This window comes from Drosophila tropicalis, unplaced genomic scaffold (genome assembly GCF_018151085.1).
Source record: "Drosophila tropicalis isolate 14030-0801.00 unplaced genomic scaffold, ASM1815108v1 contig_393, whole genome shotgun sequence".
Lineage (NCBI taxonomy): Eukaryota > Metazoa > Arthropoda > Insecta > Diptera > Drosophilidae > Drosophila > Drosophila tropicalis.
Window position 1 is genome coordinate 3,422,396 of NW_027172855.1, and position 22,952 is coordinate 3,445,347.

At 35.3% G+C, this 22,952-nt stretch overlaps 2 protein-coding genes across 2 annotated transcripts; both read left to right on the forward strand.

Annotated features, from left to right (window-relative positions):
* The first annotated feature begins 4,799 nt into the window (after positions 1 to 4,799).
* Cpr35B (Cuticular protein 35B) lies at positions 4,800 to 5,497 on the forward strand. The gene is given in 2 exon segments (XM_068284832.1): positions 4,800 to 4,811; positions 4,865 to 5,497. Coding segments are annotated over 2 exon segments (645 nt in total).
* Positions 5,498 to 20,764: 15,267 nt separating this feature from the next.
* Positions 20,765 to 21,265, forward strand: Pburs (Partner of Bursicon). The gene is made up of 2 exons (XM_068284682.1): positions 20,765 to 21,019; positions 21,095 to 21,265. Exons 1-2 carry the CDS (start codon positions 20,765 to 20,767, stop codon positions 21,263 to 21,265), a joined length of 426 nt encoding a protein of 141 aa, XP_068140783.1.
* The last annotated feature ends 1,687 nt before the right edge of the window (positions 21,266 to 22,952 follow it).

Sequence of the window (22,952 nt, forward strand, 5' to 3'; positions counted from 1 at the left end):
CTGGCTGACTGACTGGCTGACTGACTGACTGACAGCATGTATAATTTGCCTCTATATAAGTACAATGGAGCCGTGGCTACTGTTAGATCCAATCCATGGGAGACAACTACCATACAGACATACATATGTGATTATGTGATCTGATCAAATGGGATTTCTCTAGTTTAGTGCCCCTTTGATTTCCTCTCGCATTCTCATATTGGCGGCTTATTTCAAATATTATGTGATATTTTTTCAATCTTCTTTTCCGTTTCTTGTTTTTTTTTTTTTTTTTTTTTGCTTTTTCTCAAATCAATTAAAGTAATTTTTATGTTAATTCGTTGCGGTTGATTGAGGTTTGGTCTTTGTATTTTTGACAATCGATTTGAATAAAATTTCAAGTCATTTGACTTGATTTGAGTGTGAAGTCTGTGTCAAGACTTGTTAAAGTTTTTTTTTTCTTCTCTCGATGTTGTTTCTGGTTAAACGACAATTTGATTAATCGAGGAACTTCCTGTAAGACAAAATGAATTTTAATTTCAATTATAAATCCTATTTTGAACTAGGTTACGTGTTTTAATTAAATTCTTCTTTATTAAATTATAGATTTTGTTGATTTCAACTTTACTCTAGTCTCTCAACTCTCTTATCTAATAATCTGATTTGAATGAATAAATAAGTTTAAGTACTTAAAAAACAAATTCCAATTCAAATTGCTTACCAATTTAAATATAAACATTTATTATTTAAACACATTTTCAAACTATTTCATGAAAACGTCTTGGAACAAGTTAAATTTAAAGTTTCTGGACCCTTTTTAAGTTAAAAAATTTAAAGAAATTTTTGTTTACGCTCTCCGGACATAACAAATTCCTTATTTCATCATTCACTTATTGAGAAAAACCTTTCCACAGCAAAAAAATAAATAAATTACAAAATGCAGCCGTAAAAACAAGAGATATTTTGTATATATATAGAAATATCATGAAATACCAACATGCGCAGAGTTAACCATTAATAACTGAAAACCTCAACAATGTTGTTGCATTGTATGGTATTTCTGTTCACAGACAAACAAAAAACTCAAAGAGAAATACGTAATTATAACGCAAAAAGACCGCGACAAACTCATTTGTCCATAGTGAAAAATTCACATTACATACGAACGCACAGATCAACGCAAAATGTATAAAGAAAAACCAGTGGAGTGGAGTGGAATGGATTGGAGTGAAGAGACGATTAAGATTGGCAAATGCCATTTGAGGTAGGATGGTGGCAAAATTGCCATGACAACAAATCAAGCATCATAATGTGTCAAGCAATGCCCAGCAAAGGAGGTGCAACAGAAGCAGTGCGACGCTGTGATGGCAAGAGGGACGAATGGGCGGATGGATGGACGGATGGATAGTAGGCAACTGCCAGACGCATTACAACGTAATTGACGAGAATTGTCAACACTTTGGAGTAACCCCCCGTTGCTACAAAATGCACACGACACCTTTTCGAGTCCACCTATCGGTTCCTCCAACTCGCGAGTTTCCCTGCCCTCCCAAGCCAAAGCATCTCTCTCTCTCTCTCAATCTTAGTGGATGGCCACTTACTTTATTTATCGCAATTACCGATTACTGGCCAAGTTGTTGATGACAAACCAGTTTAATTCCTCTTGTTGCTACCTTGTTGCTCGATGGCAATTGTAATAGCAATTGCTGGAAATTCTTTTAATGCATTTTTTTGCGTACTTCCTTTGGGTTATTGTCATTATACAACGTACTTATAAAAGATCTATTAAGATATGTGAAGAAAATTATTCGCAGTCTCTTGGGAAATGTTGAAAATGTTGGTATTGCGGCATAAAAAGAGCTTTGAAAATTAATGTTAAAATTCACTCGAATTAGAAAACTATTTATTCAACATTTCGTATGATTTTAATAATTTTCTTTATGTTTATTACCGAATGGGGAAGGCAGAGGACCCGTAGTGCAAGGTACTGCATTCTTTTTGTCACTGTACTGAAGAATATGAAAAGATAAGAGCTCGGTCTAAGTCTTTGTAGAGTATAAGTAGAAGACTAATTATGAAAGTCCTTTCTCATAGATCTCTGTGTGGGTTGTTGACTTGATCCTTGAAAGCTTCTGACAAATTCACAAACAGATTCCAGGGGTAGAAATCCGGCCTGTAAACTCCCCGATAGCTTTGAAACCAAGTTAAACCAAAGCAGATGAATAAGCAATAACTTGAAATAGGTACAGGTTTCTCTCGTTGTTTTAAGAGTAAACACTTATTACCCTACTTTAAATTGCCTTATCGCAGTCGGCAATCGGTTAATGATGACGACTATAGCATGGACAAACCGAAACCCTAAACAAGAAACCATCAATTGCCATGACTGCTGGCCCTTTGCGGTGGGTTTTGTTCAATGACAGTTGACGGTGCCCTGTCAAAGGAATATCTGTCAACAAGTTTCAGTCATGTCGTTTTCAATTTTCGGTACAGCAAAATGTCGGAGCAAAATTTATGGAAAGCCAGGATTAAAAAGGAAAAAAATACCAGTACTGCCGGCCAAAGTAAACGGAGAAGGACGGGTGGGCGAGGGTGGGGACACGTTTTGAGATGTTGCAAATTATCGAGACATTTTGGTCGTATATTTTACCTTAAGCTCTCAAGCTCGTTATAGCAAAGTAAAAGATCGATGCCATCGAAACGGGGGAGAGAGCTAAAGCAATTTTTATGCGTCTGCATAATGAGTTGCTGCTGTTGCTGTTGCTGTTGCTCTTACTGCTGCTGCTGTTGCTGCCTGTGGCTGCAACTGTCGGTTCGATAGTTGGCAGTTGGAAGTTGCAAGTTGATGTTGAAACTGAAGTTGTCCAACGTCAGGCGGTTTGCTGGTATTGCTGTTTCTGCTGCTGCTGTTGATTATCCCTTGACAGGGCATCAAATGCGAAAACGACCGCCCAATTTACATACAATGCACATCAATCCAATGGCAACACAACAACAACAACAACAAACATCAAGTACTGCTACTGTCACTGTCACTGCCATTTACCCTGCACCTTTGTGGCATCATCAGTATTTCCTTTTCGTTTGTTTTTTCTCTCCCTTTGGTATCTCTTTGGTATTGCCTCCTTGCCTTTTGGAGCCCCGACAATCAAGCGTACTTGTTGTCCAGCCAACTTCAACTTCAACTCCAAAAAACGCAGGGAAAAACTTTAGCGGCCATGACACAAAGATTGACAGCATGTCGTCGCTGTTTGGAAGCCTGATTGACATGAGTAATCAAGCAGCCGAAATGTGCCCACAAAACGCAGCCAGAAATGACACTGACAACAGTGAACCAAGCCAACCAACTGAACCAACCAAGCCGATACCGGCGAAACCCACGAAACCAACCGAACAACATTGCGTTTTGCAGCCTTTTTGACTGACAGTAGCAAAAGCTGCTTTCAGTCACTCAGTCGGATATGTATGTATGTGTGTGTTTGTATGTGATTGCGAAAAAGGCTATTTCGGCGATGGAAAAGGGTTTTTTTAACGAAGCGTCGACAATGGCCAAAGGGAAGGTTCAACTTGTAATTGCAAAAATATACAGCTTTTAGCTAACTATAAATTATTTAACTCATTTGTGTTATTAAAAAAATTTATGCTAGCTCAAAGTATTTGAACTTTAAGAAGTTTTAGCCTTCTTTTCATACAATTCCAGAGAGTAATGACACTTTGTTAAAGATATAAATATATTTTGAAACCGTCATACTGAAATCTCAAGTGGTAGGTCGAAATTATGAGTAGCTTAGGGATATGAAAACTCAGAAGATTTGGCTGTACTCTAGAATTCTAATGCCATTCCAGAACCTGTGGGAAATTGCAACTACTTCCCTTCATCCTAATCAAATACTTTGTTTCAATGGACCGTAAGTTAAGTTTTTATTAAAAAACTATCTTTCATTGTGAGATATTCTATTTATTTGCTGTAACATTCACGATGTCATGCATTCTTCACATTCTCAGCTAATTTACGCATCAAAATGCAAATTATAACGATTGTTTTGGTTTCCCTTCAACTGTTCGATAGTCGGATAATCCGAAATCCTTTTTCTTAGTCGAATGCCATTGTCAATTGCCTTTGATGAAGGCGACACGACATTGACAGACGGTAGCCGATTGACTACTGACAGCAGCAACCGCATCTTGGATTGCAACTGCAAAGACTGACTGGCTGGCTAGCCGGCTGACTGACTGACTGACTGACTCCTTGTTGTCCTCTACGATCTTGGAGGGATCTTCAAGGCAATTGCAATTCTGATGACTTTTTGTCAGGCCTGATTGACGTCAACGACTCAACGTTTGCCTGGCATATAAATCTTTTCTTCTCGTTTGTTCTTTTTTTCCAGCTCGTTTGTTCAATCCGTGTATAAAGTTGGAGTTTGGAGGGGATTAAACATAAACAATGCCATTTTAAATTGGCCATGCCAAAAGGCCAATGAATTACTACTTTGGGATTGGATTGAATTGGATTGGATTGGATTGGATTTACACATGCCATACAAAAAGAAAAACCGAAAAGGTCGATTGCATACATACATATGTAGTGTATATGTGTATGTCGGCCCATAATTGCAGGTCTTTAGCCTCTTTCTAAAGCGAAAGCAAAACTGAACTTGAACCGAAAATTGGGCGTTACTAAAGCGGCTAAACATTGCTTTCGAAAGTTTAAACTAATTTAGTGGGGGCACTATAAAAGCTGCAGGCTGAACTCTGTTTAGACACAGTTCGCAACCTACCAAAGCCTAGCTAAGATCAACTCATACATTAGCAGCAGAACCATGGCCCAGATGGTAAGTGAATTCACATTAAACAAACTAAAATTGAAATATTCCTTTTGCTTGTTTCTTAGTTTTTCACTGCCTTAGCCTTAGTATCGGCCTTTGCAATCCTGCAGGCAGCTCCCTTCCATGGACATGGTGGACATGGACATGGCGGTGGTGCCACAAGTCATGCCTCAGTGCATCTCACTTCCCATGACGACCATCATCATGAGGATCATCACCATCATCATGAAGATCACCACGACTCCCATGCCGAATACGACTTCAAGTATGGAGTCAAGGATCACAAAACTGGGGATGTTAAGGCTCAGAGTGAATCACGTCATGGCGATAAGGTTACTGGACACTATGAGTTGATTGACGCCGATGGCCATAAGCGTACTGTGCACTACACTGCCGACAAGCACAAGGGTTTCGAAGCTCAGGTCCATCGCGAGAAGCTCCATCATCATTCCGCTCCCGAACACCATCACCAGCAACACAGCGGCTATGAGGGCGGACACGTTGACTTCGAAGAATTCGCCACTCACGCTGGACATGGTCATGAGGATTACAGCCATCACGGTCACGGACATGGTCATGGTCATTCTCATGGTAGCAGCTCATCTGGCTACTCCTTGAAACAGGAACATGGCCATGGTCATGGACATGTTACCCACGAGCACAGTTTTGAGCATGGACACGGTTACCATTAAGTTGAACCATCCATTAAAAATTGTTTTGATTCCCTTGTTGCATATACCAAAAAAAGTTTTCAGTTATTATTGTTACTAAACCAAAAATAAATCAGGCAAATATTTTCCAAAAGCGAAATAATTTGACTTTCACTTAACATCAACTATTTGGGCTTCTCCACAGGAATCAAAAGTTAAAACAACAATTTAAAACAAACATTTATATTTCTCTATCTATTTCCTGAGATATGATGATGATTATAACAACACTTCAAAGTATTCCAATTGATACATTTAAAAACAGATTAACAAAGAATATCCGTTTTTAGAATCCTTGTTAGATCCTATTTTTAAAATTATATCAAAGTTAAGTAGGATAAGTATCCTTTACGCTGATATTCTCTAGATAATTTGATTAGACATATTTCCGTATCTTTTGATGCTTAGTAGAAAAACAAATGGCAATTGTAAATTTTAGTTACCAACTTTACATCTTTACTACATCAAAATTACGTGGGCTTCTATTGGTTAGCTCAAATGTTTCAATCAATTTACATGCCATCCCAAAAATAACTAACTCAAACCCCCTAAAAACCAAAAAAAAAAAAACCTATATTTATCACTTACCACACAACGAAACAAAAAAAGAAAAAGAGAATGCCACAATAAATAAAAATAATAGCTACTGCAATTTTCGCACTATATTTTATATAATGTATAAAATGCGTGCCACAAACACACTCTACACACACACACACACACACACACACACACATAGAGCTATGGAACGTATAAAAATAATAAATTACTTGAATGGATGTGGAGGAAAGGCATTCGGGAGGAGCGTTTATTATGCGCACAATAAACGCGGCGGCGGGAGCAGCGGCGACATAAATTAAATTTATGATGCTTATAAATATTCCACAGTCATTTGTAATATAACAGCAATAGCAAGAGCAACAACAACAACAAGAACAGGGGCAACAGGATAACGCAAGGATGTGCAGCCTGTCTGTTAAACAAATTGTGTAGCCAACCCAACAAATGGCAAAAAAGGAGGGGATGAAGAGCGAGAAATATCATAACGTACACACACACACACACACACACACGGCAAATAAATAACATAAAAAACCGAGAGCTAGCGAAATAAGCCTTGATTTATGAATATACGCGACAATGAATAAAAGACTGCGGCCACTAAAAAGAGAAATCACCCATGAAAATGCGAATAGATGGCAAAAGTTTTTTCTTTTCACGTTTTTTTTTTCCATACTCTCAATTTGTGCCCCTGAACCACCACGTTTAAACACCTGAGATAAGGCACGCCATAAGGGCAAGAACTGTGGGATACCCTGTACATTTTCTGAAAACTTTGTAATCTATTTTGATTAGGCTCAAAAAACCCTTTTTGGTTTCTGTGAAGACAAATATCTTCTGATTAAACTAGACTAAAGTCAATCCAAAACATTTTTGAATAGCAAAATATTTGAAATACATTTAGAATTTACTCTGTGATTAAGTGGGGTTAAAATATTGCAATTCAATTCTACTTAACTACTAATAATTAAATTAAATACTCAATTATCAAATAAATTGATTACTCAATCTTGTTTCACACTAAAATATCCTTTGTATGTCCTTAAATATAAAGCGGGTGGATCTTAGAATCGTTTTTATAACATTAAAATCAGTACTAAGCATATACACCTCTGGACAGACAACTAGAGCCTCATTTTGTTCACTTTGATATAGCTATTGTCCCAACTAAAGGTGCCTTTCTTTGCAGTCAATTAAATTAATAGCACGAATGTGTAAAGGAATATAGAAGACTCGTTCCCAATATATGATGCTTTAACAAAGGATCTACATAATTTTTAACTTATATTAATACATATCCTATCTTAAGAAATTAACAGATTACTGTAATCTTTACTAAAGGTGCCTTTCTTTGCAGTCAATTAAATTAATAGCACGAATGTGTAAAGGAATATAGAAGACTCGTTCCCAATATATGATGCTTTAACAAAGGATCTACATAATTTTTAACTTATATTAATACATATCCTATCTTAAGAAATTAACAGATTACTGTAATCTTTAAGTCGTCTATCGTTCAAAACTTTTGGGTCTTAGTTTAGTTATACATTTCAAAATCAAGAATTCTCGAGATCATTTAGATCTATGGCAGGAGGAGAAAATTGCATATCTGAGTATCTGAAGAGTTAAATGTAAGACTTATAGGTTATCAGGAAAATAGGGTCATAATATTCACTTCATCTTCCCATCCCAAATTTTATACACAAATTTTACACGATATCCCCAAAATCGAAATAATTTTGACGGGCATAATACTTGAAAATTAAGATTCTAAGATGATCGACTTTTCGATAACACATATGTAGACATGGCTTAAACGTTTTGCCTATAACATACATTTTCATCTTAAAGTTACAGGGTATAACAACTGCTCACACACACACGCACACACACACACCATCGCATCGATAGATGGATAATTTATGTAGAAAAATGATTTATAATTTATGTAGATATATATATTTTACGCATATTGTTGGCTGGCTTGACCCAAATTATCCCTTTGCCTGTGAGAGAAGAGTCATGCAAAAAGAATTTACTGCTCTTGAGAAGGGAAGCACAGCTTATGCATTTAAGGGATTACAATTTTTTGTTTTTTCCCCTTCATTTTCTTTTACTGTAAGTTCATAAATCAGAATTCAATCAGCTTTTACATATGTTTGTCTGATTAAAAAAAGGAAATGATCCGAAAGATGCCACGACAAGATAAAGTAAGTTACTATGACTCGACTTGCCGTCTAAATATGGTCTACTGAATCTACTCCCTTCAATTGCCGGCTTTTGGAGTTTGCTTTTCTTTCAACCCGGAGGATTCAACCAGCCATCTATTAGTTTATAAGTTAGAAAGAAGAGAAACCTAATTATTTTTTGAAGGGTAAGTAAGTAAGTTTCTGAGTAACACCTCAGCTTATATACGTTTGTATGTAATTGACATCAATGATTACTTATTGGGGGGTTTGTTTTATAGCAAATTGTTTTCAACTTTCCAAAACCAAAATCGCATCAAATTTCCATTAAAACAATTGACACAAAAGCTCAATTGAAGGCACAAAAAACTCCTGTAAGCCATTTAAATTGTTGTTCATTTGATTGAATTCTGATTGCCAATATCGATTTTTATTTATATTTGCTTTTACAAATTAAAGTCCTCAATCAATTGTTTAATAAACTTAATTATATTTGTATCCAGATCGAACAGTCATTTAATTAGCTTATGTTGTTCGGGAGGTATGCGGGAAAATTACAAGGCATTTAAATGCAATTTTATCATAAATTCAACGCTTGACTTCACCTCACTTTATTGCGCTTCACTTCACTTGACTTTGGTGTTCGGTTCAGTTTTCAGTGTTCGATGCGATACAAAATTTATGCACTCAAATTAAATTGAAATTAATTAATTTGAACTCCAAACAACGTAGAATTTTGTTGCGGATCGTAAATTAAGTTGATTGCGATTTATTTGGGGCCAATCGATAGCCAAATGAAACAAACCATATGAAACCCAAATGAAGCCCCCCAAATGAAATCCAATGAAATTTTTAGAAACTAACCAAACGCGTTGATCAATTTGCATTGCAAATTGTTGTTCCATCGATACATCGTTTCGTTAGGGGCCTCGCATAAAAATAAAGTAAATATATATTTTATGTTTCACTTGTCGTCGTTTAATGCCATAAAAATGGGTATGTGTCTTATTAACTGATGAGGCTGTCGTTTAAAACAAAATACAAACTGAAACCGGTATGGCACCAGCCAGCCAGTGAGCCAACCCAAACCCGGGCGCCCCCAATCCAACGCCCGTTACCTGCTATGGTGTCATTAATTTTGGAATCGTAAAGCCCACAATATGTCAAATGAGACCACACAGCGTCGTAAAATTCAAAGTTTATGACTCTACTGACTCTCCTCTACTCGGTGTTTGTTTCAGTTTGTGTTTTTTTTTTGTATACTTATTTTCTCAATTTTTTTTTTTTTTTTTTTGGGTTTGTTGGTTAGTATTTGGTTATTTTGTTGATTTGGTGATTTGGTTTTGGTCTTTGAATTTTTTATCAAAAGTGGCGCGTCGTTTTTAATGGGTTTGCTTTAGGTGCTTGTGCCGCTGTCCGAATGTGTTGCGTGTTTCGGTTTTTTAAACGGTTGCCAGAAAATTAAGCGTAACTTATTTGTCAAGTTTTTTTTTTTCTTATAAGCGCTCTCTACGTGGCTTGGGGTAGGAGGAAATCCGTTGATGAGGTCTTCTATGAGATAAAATTTTGTTGTTCTCTAAACTAATGAATTAACTAGAGAAGTCGAGTTTGGGTATATCCAATATATTATTCATTTAACTGAAACTCTATATTGCTCATGCGATCAAGTAGTATTTCATCTAATAAAAATATCTCTAAGCAATCAATCACTCTTGATTTAATTTATTTTGGCCAACTTTTTACCATAAAAAGTAAATATTAAACAACCACAAATAAGAAAGGATTCTCAGAGTCTAGAGTCTCAGAATCTATCAGCTATTTATCAAATGGTAAGTAATAATTTACTTTTATAAGCAGTCTTACTTTTTAGATAAAACCAAAGGGTGAAAAGTATAGAAATTCCAAAAAATTCCAGTCTGCATTAGTACCGATATTTCAGTCTACAAGAGATATAGCTAACAAGTTTTAGAGACCTATCTACATAGAACATTAAATCTCTGCAACAACTTAAACAATTTATTCTTGAGTTTTTAACTTTTCCCAAGAGTTAGCTTATCATAAACTAGCTATCATATTATGAAGATGTAAGAAAATTGAAAGTTTAAGTCTAATTTGGAACTCAAGTCAACTCAAGAATGGAGACAGAACTCTTCTGCCAAATAGAAACATGGCTTAATTTGCTTAAAATCACAGCCAAAACTGTCAGTTAACGTTTTAATTCAACATGGAATAAAAAACATGGACGTTTCCAGTAGGAGTCTTAGAGCACCGAAATAAATGTAGATCTCTTATACAATTTTCTAACCTTTTTAATCACTTTATATCCTGAATTGGTAACTATTGGAAAAGGTTATATAATCTTGGTCAGTTCTGACACTGACAAAGTCCAAACAGCTAAATTATTATTATTATTATATTATTATAAGTATAGGATATACATAGTTTTAAACTATCAACCTAACTATGTTTTACAAGCACTGGCAACTAAGTTCTTCGGCTTAGACGAAAACTACATCCATACACTAGCTTGGGATTCGAACCCGGGTCCTCGTTGTTCAGTTGCCCAAACGACTGGGTCACTTAGACAACTCATCTACCGAGGACTGCCAAACAGATAAATATATCTGAATTTTGCAAGTTTTTTGATCATGATTTTATCAAATCAGAAAAATCATAAATGACAACAGATACTTCAAATGATTGTTCCCTCATATTTAATAGCAGAATGCAATACTTTTCAAACTCAGTTATTCTTTTTTGTAACCCTTTAGTAACTTGACCTATAAATTTGAGTTTGAATAGACCTTATTTTAACTTAAACGCAAGTTTCATTTACCCAGATCTATAATTCATATTTTATCTCCATGCAAATGTCGAAAATACGAGAATTAAATTGTGTGTAACAAATTGATTTGGTTTTATCTGACATACTTCCCCTTAAGTAATTTAAGTATAATATGCATGACAACATAAATAAAGCTGTGGTTAGATCAAGGCCATATACTATACACCGTTTAATGTTTTTTGAAATAAGTTTATTCGGGAAAACAAATTAATGTAGGCATTTTGCAAGGTGGTAAAGCGAAAGTTATAAACTAAACTAAACTGTGCCCGTTAGCCAAGTAATTTACTTAGTTTTTATATATTTATGTACATACAACCGACATTTATGCTTTGTTACTAAATTACAATGCGTAAGTCAATCTGCAACATTCACTTGGCCACATACAGCACACAAAACCCATAATCAGCATTAAGTGAGGAGCCTATTATTAAGTTGATTACAATATTGGATAAGCAAGTAAGCTAAAGTCGAAGCTATGGTAACACCCCAGAAAGTCTGCCTGAAAGTCAAAAAGGCATTTTGCACGATTTACAACAATGGACGAGGACTGAGAGCAAGAGAGAGGGAGACAGAGTACTTGGTGATCGATGTGAAGGTAGAGGTAAATGCAAGAAATGTAGAACCCAAGGCAAGGTGCGACGATGAGTTGATGGAAGCTTCCCGCTTTAAATCGTGATCTACAACTGACAGTTGAGGCGTTGCAGGTTCTTTGAAAATCCAAAAAAACAAAAACATTTTCAGTATTTCATGGTCAGGCAAGAGAAATATACATATATACAAGACAAACCGATATCGCTGATCATTAATCATTGAAACCACTCACTCATTGTGACCAGCAAGACAGACTGTAGCAATGACCTATTGAAAGTAGAGTTTTAGAATTGTACATGTGTGTGTGTGTGTGTGTGTGTGTGTGTATGAAACATGAACATAAATTAATGTGGCTACTAATTTAATTAGTCATAAATCAATGAGTTTATTAAACAGTAGCCCCCGCGTCCAATCATGCCAACATTTTTACCAATAAACTGCCACAAATTGGCTAATACCGAATGGCGTTATATGTCCGACCCCAAATGTTATGCCCCATGTGATTATTTATCTCTCAGTCCACCCGTTTAGCTTAACTGGCCAATGCCCGCCCACAAGCCTCGCACTAGTCGTTGTTGCCAACATTAAAAATCAGTTAAATTCAAATGCACACACAAATACCCATACACAGACCACACATGTATGTACACGCAAAGTATGCGAAATGTTCATAAACAATTTTCATGGCGGGGAGACCTCTCACTGTGCCAACTGTCGAGAGACCCAGCTGGCTGTCCACTGGTCAAAACTCTGAGGACCGGAGTGGGATCTATCTCTTTTCTCTCTCTCTCTTTCTCTGCCCAGTTGGCCAGTTTGCCATTTGGCACATAGATTTCAAACATTTATATGGTTATTATAAAGCATTTAACATTATTATGATGCCATGGGGCATCTGTTACAAACGCAATTGCTGGCACCGAGTGGCTACTAAGCGAATCTCGCTTAAACATTTTCGGTCTTTAATAAATAAATCACTCATTGCATGTAATTAGAAAAATGTTTATGCCGCAAAATCAAACTGGTAGAGATAATGTCATTGTTTATATATCCTGGCAGCCATTTAACTAGATAATTTATTAAAGCTAACTTATTTGATTTACATTTTGCCAAGCAAAAAGTGAGTAAAATTGTGTGTTTTGAAACGGAACAAACTCTCATCTTAGTTTCCTGTGAAATATTGAAATTTCAACTCCTAAAGTATATGTAAAATATAACAATAAGGAGTCCACTAATTTTACTTTTAGATTTAATACATTAACAAACAACTTTCAAGTTTCAAGACAGACAAATTGTTTGAAACTATCAATAGTTTTTTAGCCTAATGCATACTTTAAGGGGGCAAAAGTTCCAAATCCTGTTACAACCAACTTAACTTCTTTTAAATTGAAAACTCCTTTCAATTACGAAGATTCTATAATAAAAAGAACGTTTTTGGATCAACTGTAGTCTAAGATTTCTACCACTCTTTTATGATATGAATATAAATTATAATGAAGTTTATTAAACCAAATTCATCTGGCGTTTCTAGGGCTGTAAGATGAAAGAAATTTGCGCCTTAAGGTATGCCATATGCAATTTGATATTTATTGTCTTCGCTTGAAAACAGTTTTTATCTTTTTGTTTGCCTTGCAATTTAAAAAGAATCTAGCAGTAATATTGCTTTGAAGATTGTTATTTACGCACAGTACACTCCAAAAGTACTTTGATTACTTTAAAAGACGCTTTTCTAGGTTGCTTATTGCATACTTTAAGGGGCTAATAACACCCATTTTAGAGCCTTAGATCCGCCTTTTGGTCTTTAAGAACCTTTCTACCAATTTCAAGTCCCATATGTACATATGTATGTATGTATGTAAATCAGGGACGGATCCAGGCCCTGTACACTTACTTATTTTAATATTTCTCATTTCAAAAGGTTTCTAAAAACCTTGTGCTAGAATACATTTTACTTTAACACATTGCCCTAAAACTATAAATAATGCAATATTTCAGAAATACATAAGTATATAGCTTTATATACCTTGCTTTTTCTTTGGCTTTTAATTTCTTTTAGTTAATTTTTTTTTCTTGTATTTTGTGTTTATCATGCAATCAAAATTAATTTCAACATGATTGATATGTTTTACTAAAAACCTTTCGAAAAGACAAAAACGTAAAAAACACTTTGGTCATAGTGTAATAAATCATTGAAACAAAAACGTGAACACGCGGCACACATTAGTCAAAGGGGCCAAAAGCAGCAAGTCGTTATTATGCTTCCCTTGTTGTTGTTGTTGTTGCTGCTGCTATTGGCCAAAATGGACAACACAAGACTAAAACAACAAAACTTCCCAAAAAAAAAAAAAAAAAAAAACGCATAAACATTTTACAGACAAACAATTAACTACAAAAATAACATAAAAGAGTAGGCAACCAGCTAGACAGGCAAGCACGGACAGACAGGCAAAAGAAAGAAGATGAAAAGCAACTATAATATATATAAAAAAAAAGAAGTAACAAAAAATAGAAATGATTAATGAAACTTCACCATTCAGATTTTCGGGAAAGTTACATAAATTAACACATGTCTTTAACATAATGAGTCAAAGTCAGAGCCAAAAAGTCCAGGTCCAGAGTCAGTTGAGACCAGTCACCAGAGGCACTTAAAGACAATTTATTATAATTAATGTATTTGTTGATTTTTGTTGTTGTTGTTGTTGCTGGTGCTGCGATGGTTTATTGAATTTTTGTCAGCCAAGACAAAGCCATTAGAGATCAAATGGCATTTTGATTTCTAATCAATCCAACGAGTAGCTGAAACGGGCAACCATAAAAAACAATCAAATGAACTTAAATCGAAAACATTAAAGCGAAAGGCATACAAAAAGCTTTAAAACTTAAATTAAAAACCAAACATAGAAAATAGAATCCTGATCAAGACAAGCTATTAAATCTTAGAGAATGATTTGAAAGTGAAAACGTTGTACGAAATCACATTAAAAAACCAAAACACGAATTGTTGATTAAAATAGTAAAATAAATTTAAATAACAATCAATTCTTTAAAAAAAACTTCCTATTTTTCGAGGAGATCCACATATCACGTTACGTATATGACATGTTATTTGGATAGAGCACTAAATAAGAATTTATAAAATTCATTTTAGCAAATTGGTTTCACATCGGCTCTTTACTCAACTACTCAACTACTTCAATGTCAAAACTAGTTGGCAATTACAACTAAATTAACATAAGAAAAGAAACTCCAACATTAGTTTAGAGCGGAGAACTCTTAGAATATTAACCCAAAGTAATATCATGATTTCTTAAATATTTATATCGTATTTTTAGTTTTTAAGAAAGAAATAAACTTAAACAAAGACATTAAATCTAGTGTTGCTTGATACAGAGCTTAACCTTATGATCACTTACATCCTAGCTAAACTATGTTTAGCGACTTGAACTGACTAAATAAAAACTTGATTAATTAAAGAAACGAAAATCGAATTTGAATACGAAATACAAAATTTTCTGATTTGGATTTCCACATAAAACTTTAGTGGATTTTTTTTCATAAAAATGACAGTTTAATTTGTTAAAGTTAAAACCATATAAATTGGTTTTTAATTAATTGAAAAGAAAGGATGAAAAAAATGTTGTCTATTGTCTAGAAAATGCTTTTTGTTTTTTTGTTTTTTGTGTTGTAGTTGCAGGTGGCAAAGAGCAGTTGCCACTCACAATATCTCTCGGTCTCTATCTCTTTGTATCCAGCTGCCAAGTCTGTCAGAATTGGTTTTTGTTGTTTTTGGCGGACAAACAAATGAACATACCGAAAAAATAAGGGCAAATTCTCTGGCCATGACAGGACAAGCTTTAGGACAGGGCGCAGTTTGTATTTGGTTGTTGTTGTATTCAACGGGAAAACAAAAGAAGTATATGAGCGGCAGTTCAGCAAGTTCATTCAAATGCGGCAATAAAAAATGTGTGTATGCACACACACACACACACACACACATGTGGCCCCAGGACAAAAGAGGAAACAGAGACAGAGAGCGTGAAAGAAAGGGAAAAAGAGATGGAAGCCAAACCCAAGCCCAGTCAGACACTAATTCGATCTGATAATCATGGAGAGTCCCGCCAAAGGGCATGAATTGTAATTTCCTCTTTCGCGGAATTAACTGTCGGTCGGTCTCTGTCCTTGGGTTTCATTCGGTTTCCTATGGTTTTCGCTTTGTTGTAGCGGTATTTGCAGTGCAAATACCCTGCTATCCAAACCAAAACCAAAAAGAGAGTATTCGAAGAGCTAGCAAAAGTCAAAGTTCGAAAGATTTATAATCTTACTTTTTCATGTCAAATGAATATCTAAATTTTAGGAATTACTCCTTATATTGTAAGAGTCACGATTTGGAAATATATAGGAATGCTGGGTCTCAGACTGTTCGTAGCTTATACTAGTAAGGACTAATTACTAATTACTAGATCAAGTGTACTAGTTTGCAAATATCAAAGACATTGTGTGGACATTTCTTTGTATGATTATACATAAATTTTAAAACGAACTTCGTCTTCTCTTTTTTTAAAAAGTTCGTTTATTTTCCTTTCAATTTTTGCTAAACTGTTTAATCAATCGCACAGTTTAATAACCCCTAAAAACTTTATGTTTTCTTAAAAGAATCCATTTTAATGTATGTATTAGTAAAATTTAAACGTATTTTTTGTTCCCTCACTATATGTAAAGCTTACTTGATAATCTTCTGTTTTTATGACCCATTGAAAAGCATTGAAGATGGTCTTAAAAATCACGGCTATATCATGGTTACATATATACAGGTTCAGAGGCTCCTGATCTCTTGTTGAGACTTAGAGAGATATACCAACAAAGTTTTTGGTAATAAGCTCATAATTCCATTTAGAAGAAGTTATAATTAACTATTCTATTTTGATAATGATCAAAGATCTTTTCAAAATGCCTTGCTCAAGGTCTCTTTATTTCCATTAAGAAGTTTTTTTGTTGGCTTTTGTAATTCTAAAGGGAATATTTAAGAAACTTAACCTATATATCCACTTGTTACCCATCATCTTGACTATTCCATTAGAAAGCTGCAATTGTTAAATACGACTTATTGGGAAAAGTATTTCATTGGCATTCCATTCGATATAAACTGTCTCTACTTGATGAAGAACATTTGAAAGTCGGCTCTACGACAACAATTTTTTCAGTTGGCTGGGTTTTTTTTTCGTTTTTGAAAGGCCAACCCAAGCGATGGCAATGTTGCCTTTGTATTTTATGTGTCATATTTATTTATTTAAAACATTGCGCTTTTGTTGTTGTATTTTTTATGTTATCATTCATGTGCATCCGCTTGCAAGTTGAAAGTTGCCTGAAAGCCTTTTTACAGGGGTAAATCATTTTTTGTAACGTGTTGGCTTCCTTTGATGTTTTGATATTGTTTGAAAGCCATTTGCTAATTTGGCCAAAAGATGGGCAATGGGGGTTTTTGTTTTATTCTCGTTTGTTCAAATCAATAAGATAAAAATGCGAAAAAGTTTGTTGTTAAAGTATTTAGCAGAGGTTTTTAGCTTGTTATTTACCATAAATCATCTAGATATTGCACGTGCTTGATTAGGTTCAAGAAACTTGAGTTCAGAGTGCAAGCACCTGATAAGTGAAGTGGATCAAGCCGAGAGGAGGTCAACTTGTTTGATAATTCATTTGTTAGCTTCTGTTCTGTTGATGTCTTATCTTTTTAATTACCTTAAGTAATTGGAACTTCAAGCAATTTAAAGAGCTATAAAAGTGATGAATTCCAGCAGTAACAGTATCAGTTGTCTCTCATTCAACATTCAAGTCAAAATGTCAACTCGTTTTATTGTTCTGTTCAGTTGCCTCGTTTTGGCAGTAGCAGCCCAAGGAACTGTTTCCAATCCACCAAATGGAATGCCACCTAAGCCCGTACCAAATGGATCAGGGCCAACATCAACAACAACTACAACTACAAATGGTGCTCGTCCAGTCCCAGCACCAGCTGCAACACCTGCTCCAGTGAATGGATCACCAGCTCCAACTCCAACTCCCGCCACTCCATCCAGACGTTCAGTGATTGGCATTGCAAGTCCAGTTCAGCCTGGTACTCCATCTAGGCGCCCAGTGACTGGTTATCCCGGTCAGCCTCGTACTCCGACCAGACGACCAGTGACTGGCATTTCTCGTACTCCCACCAGACGCCCAGTGATTGGTATCCCAGCTCCAAATGCCCCTTACAGACGCCCAGTGACTGCTGTACCAGCTCCGTCCAGAAGTCCTCGATCCATCCCAGAAGCTCAAGTTTTGCCCCGTTCCGTCCACAACCGTCATTGCCACGAAGCCCAACACTGCTCCACTAAACAAGTTGCTATATATGCCACCGATGGTAAATATTGCCAAAAATTCAACAGCGAATGCCAATTGGCTCAGGCCAATTGTCAACCCCGCCGCCGTCCCTTGAAGATCATTTCCCGCCATGAATGCCATCGTCTGCCAAGGATCAGCACCCCCTACTAAAGATGATATTAGGATAAACCAGGAACGAATTGTTACGAAATTGGAAATGAATAATCCCCTGACACTCCCAACATAGCTTAAAATTTATAAACTTAAATATATTATTTATCTATATTTTGTCATGCCAAAAAATATTTATATCCTTATTAAAATGGTGATTTTAAATAAAAGTTTATTTGAAAATTAAATAAAAAGTAAAAACAAAATACTAATTAAAAATGTTTCGATGCGATTCGTTTTTATAATATCTTTTATATTTAATTTAATTTTCTAAAAAGTGGTAAGAATTGTAATTCCCAACTAGTTTTAACGTTGAACAAAATTTTTGATAATTCTTAAAAGTCATGATTAATCTTCTTTTATGCATTCAAGAATCAAATAATATAATTTTTATGTTTTTGATGTTAATTTTCTGAAATTCAAACTTTGATTTGACTTTAAATTGTCTTTAAAAATTTTTAAGCAGAGTCAAAATTCATTTTTGCTTTTGGTGTTCGAGGTGTAAATGTAAAAATATTTAAATTCCTCTTCTGTTATTTTTTTTACATTTCAGGCAAACATTTTTTAGCATAAAATTCACATTGCATATGGTTCAAATAAAAATAATTGAAATACATACATAACTATATGAGAAATTTACAATTCCAATTATATATCCTTCATGCATACTCGTAGTTGACATGGCAACTGCAACAAAAATCTGTACAAATTTAATAAACCAACGAGAGGGAAATATTTGCATAAGTGCAACCAAATGCACCAACTACAGAAACACCAAAAACAATAACAATAACAAAAATAAAAACTATTTTAAACAAATATTCGGAATATTACAGACAAAGTGAATCAAAAACAGGCAAAAGAAGAAGGTTGGACAGATACCAAACACCGGCACAGACATAGACAGCAAAAAAAACATTTGAAAAAAAAAATGAATAAGGGGGAAACACACACATACACAATAAACGCACACACACACACAGATGAAACTCAGGGTAAAAATAAAATCAGCATTTTTAGTAGTTAATTTAATTTATTGCAGCATTTTTATGGTTGACTTTATTGCATAATAAAACATAATTTACTGCGCCATTGAGACTTTTGCGTTTGCGTCGATGATTCTAAAGCGCACAGCCCCCATCGACCATGGGGGAAAAGGCGATTTTGCGGATGTTTTTGTGGATGCGTGAGGTGGAAAGATACAGACCACAGACCTGCCTTTCTCGTTGTTTATGTATAGAGAATAAGACAGCGACAAAGAGAGAGAGAGAGAGAGAGAGATAGAGAGAGAGAGAGAGAAGGCATCTCTCATATGGTCACAGATGCGTTGGCAAGTTTAGTTGGGTAAAGAGGTAAAAACATATATTACTGGCTTCTGATTAAAGCTGAAATATGTTTTTACCCTCCTTTTTTTGTACATCGCTTTGATTGCAGAAGACTTAACAAAAGTTGTAAGAAATGATTTGTAGGTTTTTGTCATGAGGAGTAACTGATGCAAAGGCTACTGGAATATGACCAAGAAATGGTTCATTAGCTGCAGCAGTCTTATTCATATTAAATTTAGTGGATTCCTGCTCAAAATTTTTTTAAAAAAAAAAATTTGGAAAAAAAATGTATTGCATGTTTTGTAGTCACTCACAAGTTTTAACCTATGATAAATTGAAGATATCTTTTTCTTTAAGAATTTCAATTCAATTTCTTTACCTAACATACTTAAGTACTTTTTGAGGATAAATCTTTGAAATTAGTTTGAAGGAGGACAGCAGTTTGATAACAAATGGAGTCTGAATTCTATTGCCTACTTTCCAGTTCCTTTTGGATAAAGAGAAATCCGCTTAAAGTTCAAAATTTGACGATAAATGTATACATAAAATGTAAAAAAGTTTTGTGTTGTCTTTATTGTATTAGATTTCAATGAAGTAAACCATAAGAATTATTTTTTTCAAATAAATTCAACTTTATATTTCCCGCTTATTGTCCAAATGAAGTGTACGTGTTTGGCTAAATAAGATGACCTTTTGGAGGGTTACAACTTACCAGCAAAGTGCATTTGAAACATCTCGACAATTCCCTTTTACATTGTACTTCAAATCCTTTTCAAATAACTAAGTCCAATAATTTAAAGGTGCACATTGAATAATCTGTAAAACTTGTTTCAGCCTCAATGGCAAACCACTTACCAGCCTCATCTGACCTAATCATCACTTGCAATAAGTTGTGGCCAGTCATTTGATTTAAGCATCAATTAACAACAGAAACACACACACACACACAGAAATATCGACATTTTGGTTTGGTTTGTTTAGTCCTACCACAACATAACCGACTTTTCCAGCCATTTCACTCAAACCAAGACCACTCATCACGCTGTGAATAACACAAACATTCCATCAGGCTCGGCCATTTGACATATATCAGTTGAGAGTAACAAAAGCCCATGAAATCTAATTGAATCATTGAACTCCCGAGTCCATACCCACTGCTGGCTGGTATAAAAGAACCGCAAAAGCAACCAAGTGTGAACAGTTTGAAGTCGGGAGTTCAGCCATGCATGTTCAGGAATTGATATTGATTGTTGCGGTATTGTTGCCATCGTGCTTGAAGGCATTGCGCTATAGCCAGGGCACCGGCGATGAGAACTGCGAGACATTGAAATCCGAAATCCACTTGATCAAGGAGGAGTTTGATGAGCTTGGACGCATGCAAAGGACCTGCAATGCCGATGTAATAGTCAATAAATGCGAGGGCTTGTGCAATAGTCAGGTGCAGCCATCGGTAATAACACCAACGGGGTTTCTAAAAGTAAGCATAAAAGCATAGACATGTACAAATTTTCATAGCATACTTTTTGGTTAACATTTTATTCCATACCCGCAGGAGTGTTATTGCTGTCGCGAAAGTTTTCTCAAAGAGAAGGTTATCACTCTCACCCATTGCTATGATCCAGATGGCACTCGACTAAGCTCACCAGAAATGGCCACCATGGACATACGCCTGAGGGAGCCCACCGAATGCAAATGCTTCAAATGCGGCGACTTTACGCGCTAAATAACACAAAACTCCATAAATCAAATGAAATATACATACAAAAATATAGAAAATATTTCACTCAAAAGCAAAAATGCAATATTTATTTATTCAGCAGGTGGAACAGCTGTTCGAATGTTGGAAACTATCTAGCCCATAAATATGTATGTATGTATATCTAAAATGGATTTTAGAATTTCATTATTTCACTAGAGGATATTCTATTGGTTAGCAAAAAGGAAGAGCAACAACAATACATTTATTCATTCAACAGTGTATGCTTCACATCTCCTTGCTATTTATTTAATGTCAGTCTCAATGATTTCCTAGCAAAAGATCATAAATTCCACCCATAACCATACACATCTTAGGTGAAAGTCCGAAAAATACGAGAGAAGTCCAAAATCGTTTTAAAACAAGAAGACTTTTCCACATTTTTTGTTAATCTGGACCTGCCTTTGGAGAGATTAATATTTGAGTTTCTGAATTAGCCAAAAGTCAGTCCCAAAACCACAATTTGTAGTAGTTTATTTTGGGCCAACACAGCAAAGTTTAACCGAAATGAAATATATAGCTAAAGCATTGTTTATCTTATGATTTTAGTTTCATTAAGAAATATAGTATAAAAAACTACCACAGCAAATTCTTCAATAGAATAGAATTAACTGTTTTTAATGAGCTTCAAAACAAACCCAAAGAGGCTTGATAAAAACAAAAGCTGAGGCTTGATAAGATGATGGTTATCGGGCACGTTTAACCGCGATTGATGCCTTTTTAAATGAAGTGAACAGGATTTCCTATAGAAACGTTTTTACTACAACCCTGTAAAAGGTATTGAACTTGTTTACTTATGTATATATTTTCTCTATATAGGAAATAGTTGCATAAATTATAAATATATACTTAGATACGCCTAATTCTATGGGTTGGGCCCATCACACATGGACAAGTCTGGGATGTTGAACAAAGAAACCAGACATTGGAAACCATCTGCTAATATATGTTGTATATAATTTATATTGTGTCGGCACTCATAGTGTGGTTCCTGATGGAGCCACTGACGCAAGATGCCACCCAAACCAATATCCCTTCCTCCCAATCCTCCCTTCTCCTCCATCAGCATGGCTGCTCTTGGGTTGTTAATGGGCGTGTCAACTAAATTATGAGTTTCGCACACACAAACCAGTCAAACAGTAAGCCAGAGAGTGAGTAGACGAGAGAGAGACATTGGGTAGGGGATCTGTAAGATTATATGGATAGCGGCTGAAAATGCTTAAGTAAATTACAGTGCGTGCAAATGTGCTTGTGAACATGAAATTATAATTTTGCCAGCAACCGCTTCAATTTACAATTAACCCATGTTTGCAGCTCCACTCTGGCTGCACTTACTTTTTAATCAACTCGTCGTGAAGGCATCATCGGGAGTGGTAGTCGGGCAGTGGTGGAAGATAACTAACTAAATGACTACTTTTGCCAGCAAACTGTTTTCATCTTAAGTGCAGTTTACGTTTGATTATAATGTTTTCAAGATGAATTTCCGGGTGAGTAACTAAAACACGCGGCTAAAACACGCCACCAAATGCAAGGAAAATAAAAAAACGAAAACAAAAACACTTCAAAACTGAATTGAATGCCAACTAATGAGTTAATTTTCGAGAGAGTTTCATCGGACCTGATTAAACAATTTTAATAATGTATACTTGAGAAA

What these genes read in the sequence shown, in the direction of transcription:
- Pburs (XM_068284682.1), top strand. Translation starts at nt 20,765, where the DNA reads ATGCATGTTCAGGAATTGATATTGATTGTTGCGGTATTGTTGCCATCG. An exon ending in CACCAACGGGGTTTCTAAAA is followed by an intron (nt 21,020 to 21,094) that starts GTAAGCATAAAA and finishes CCATACCCGCAG; the next exon opens with GAGTGTTATTGCTGTCGCGA.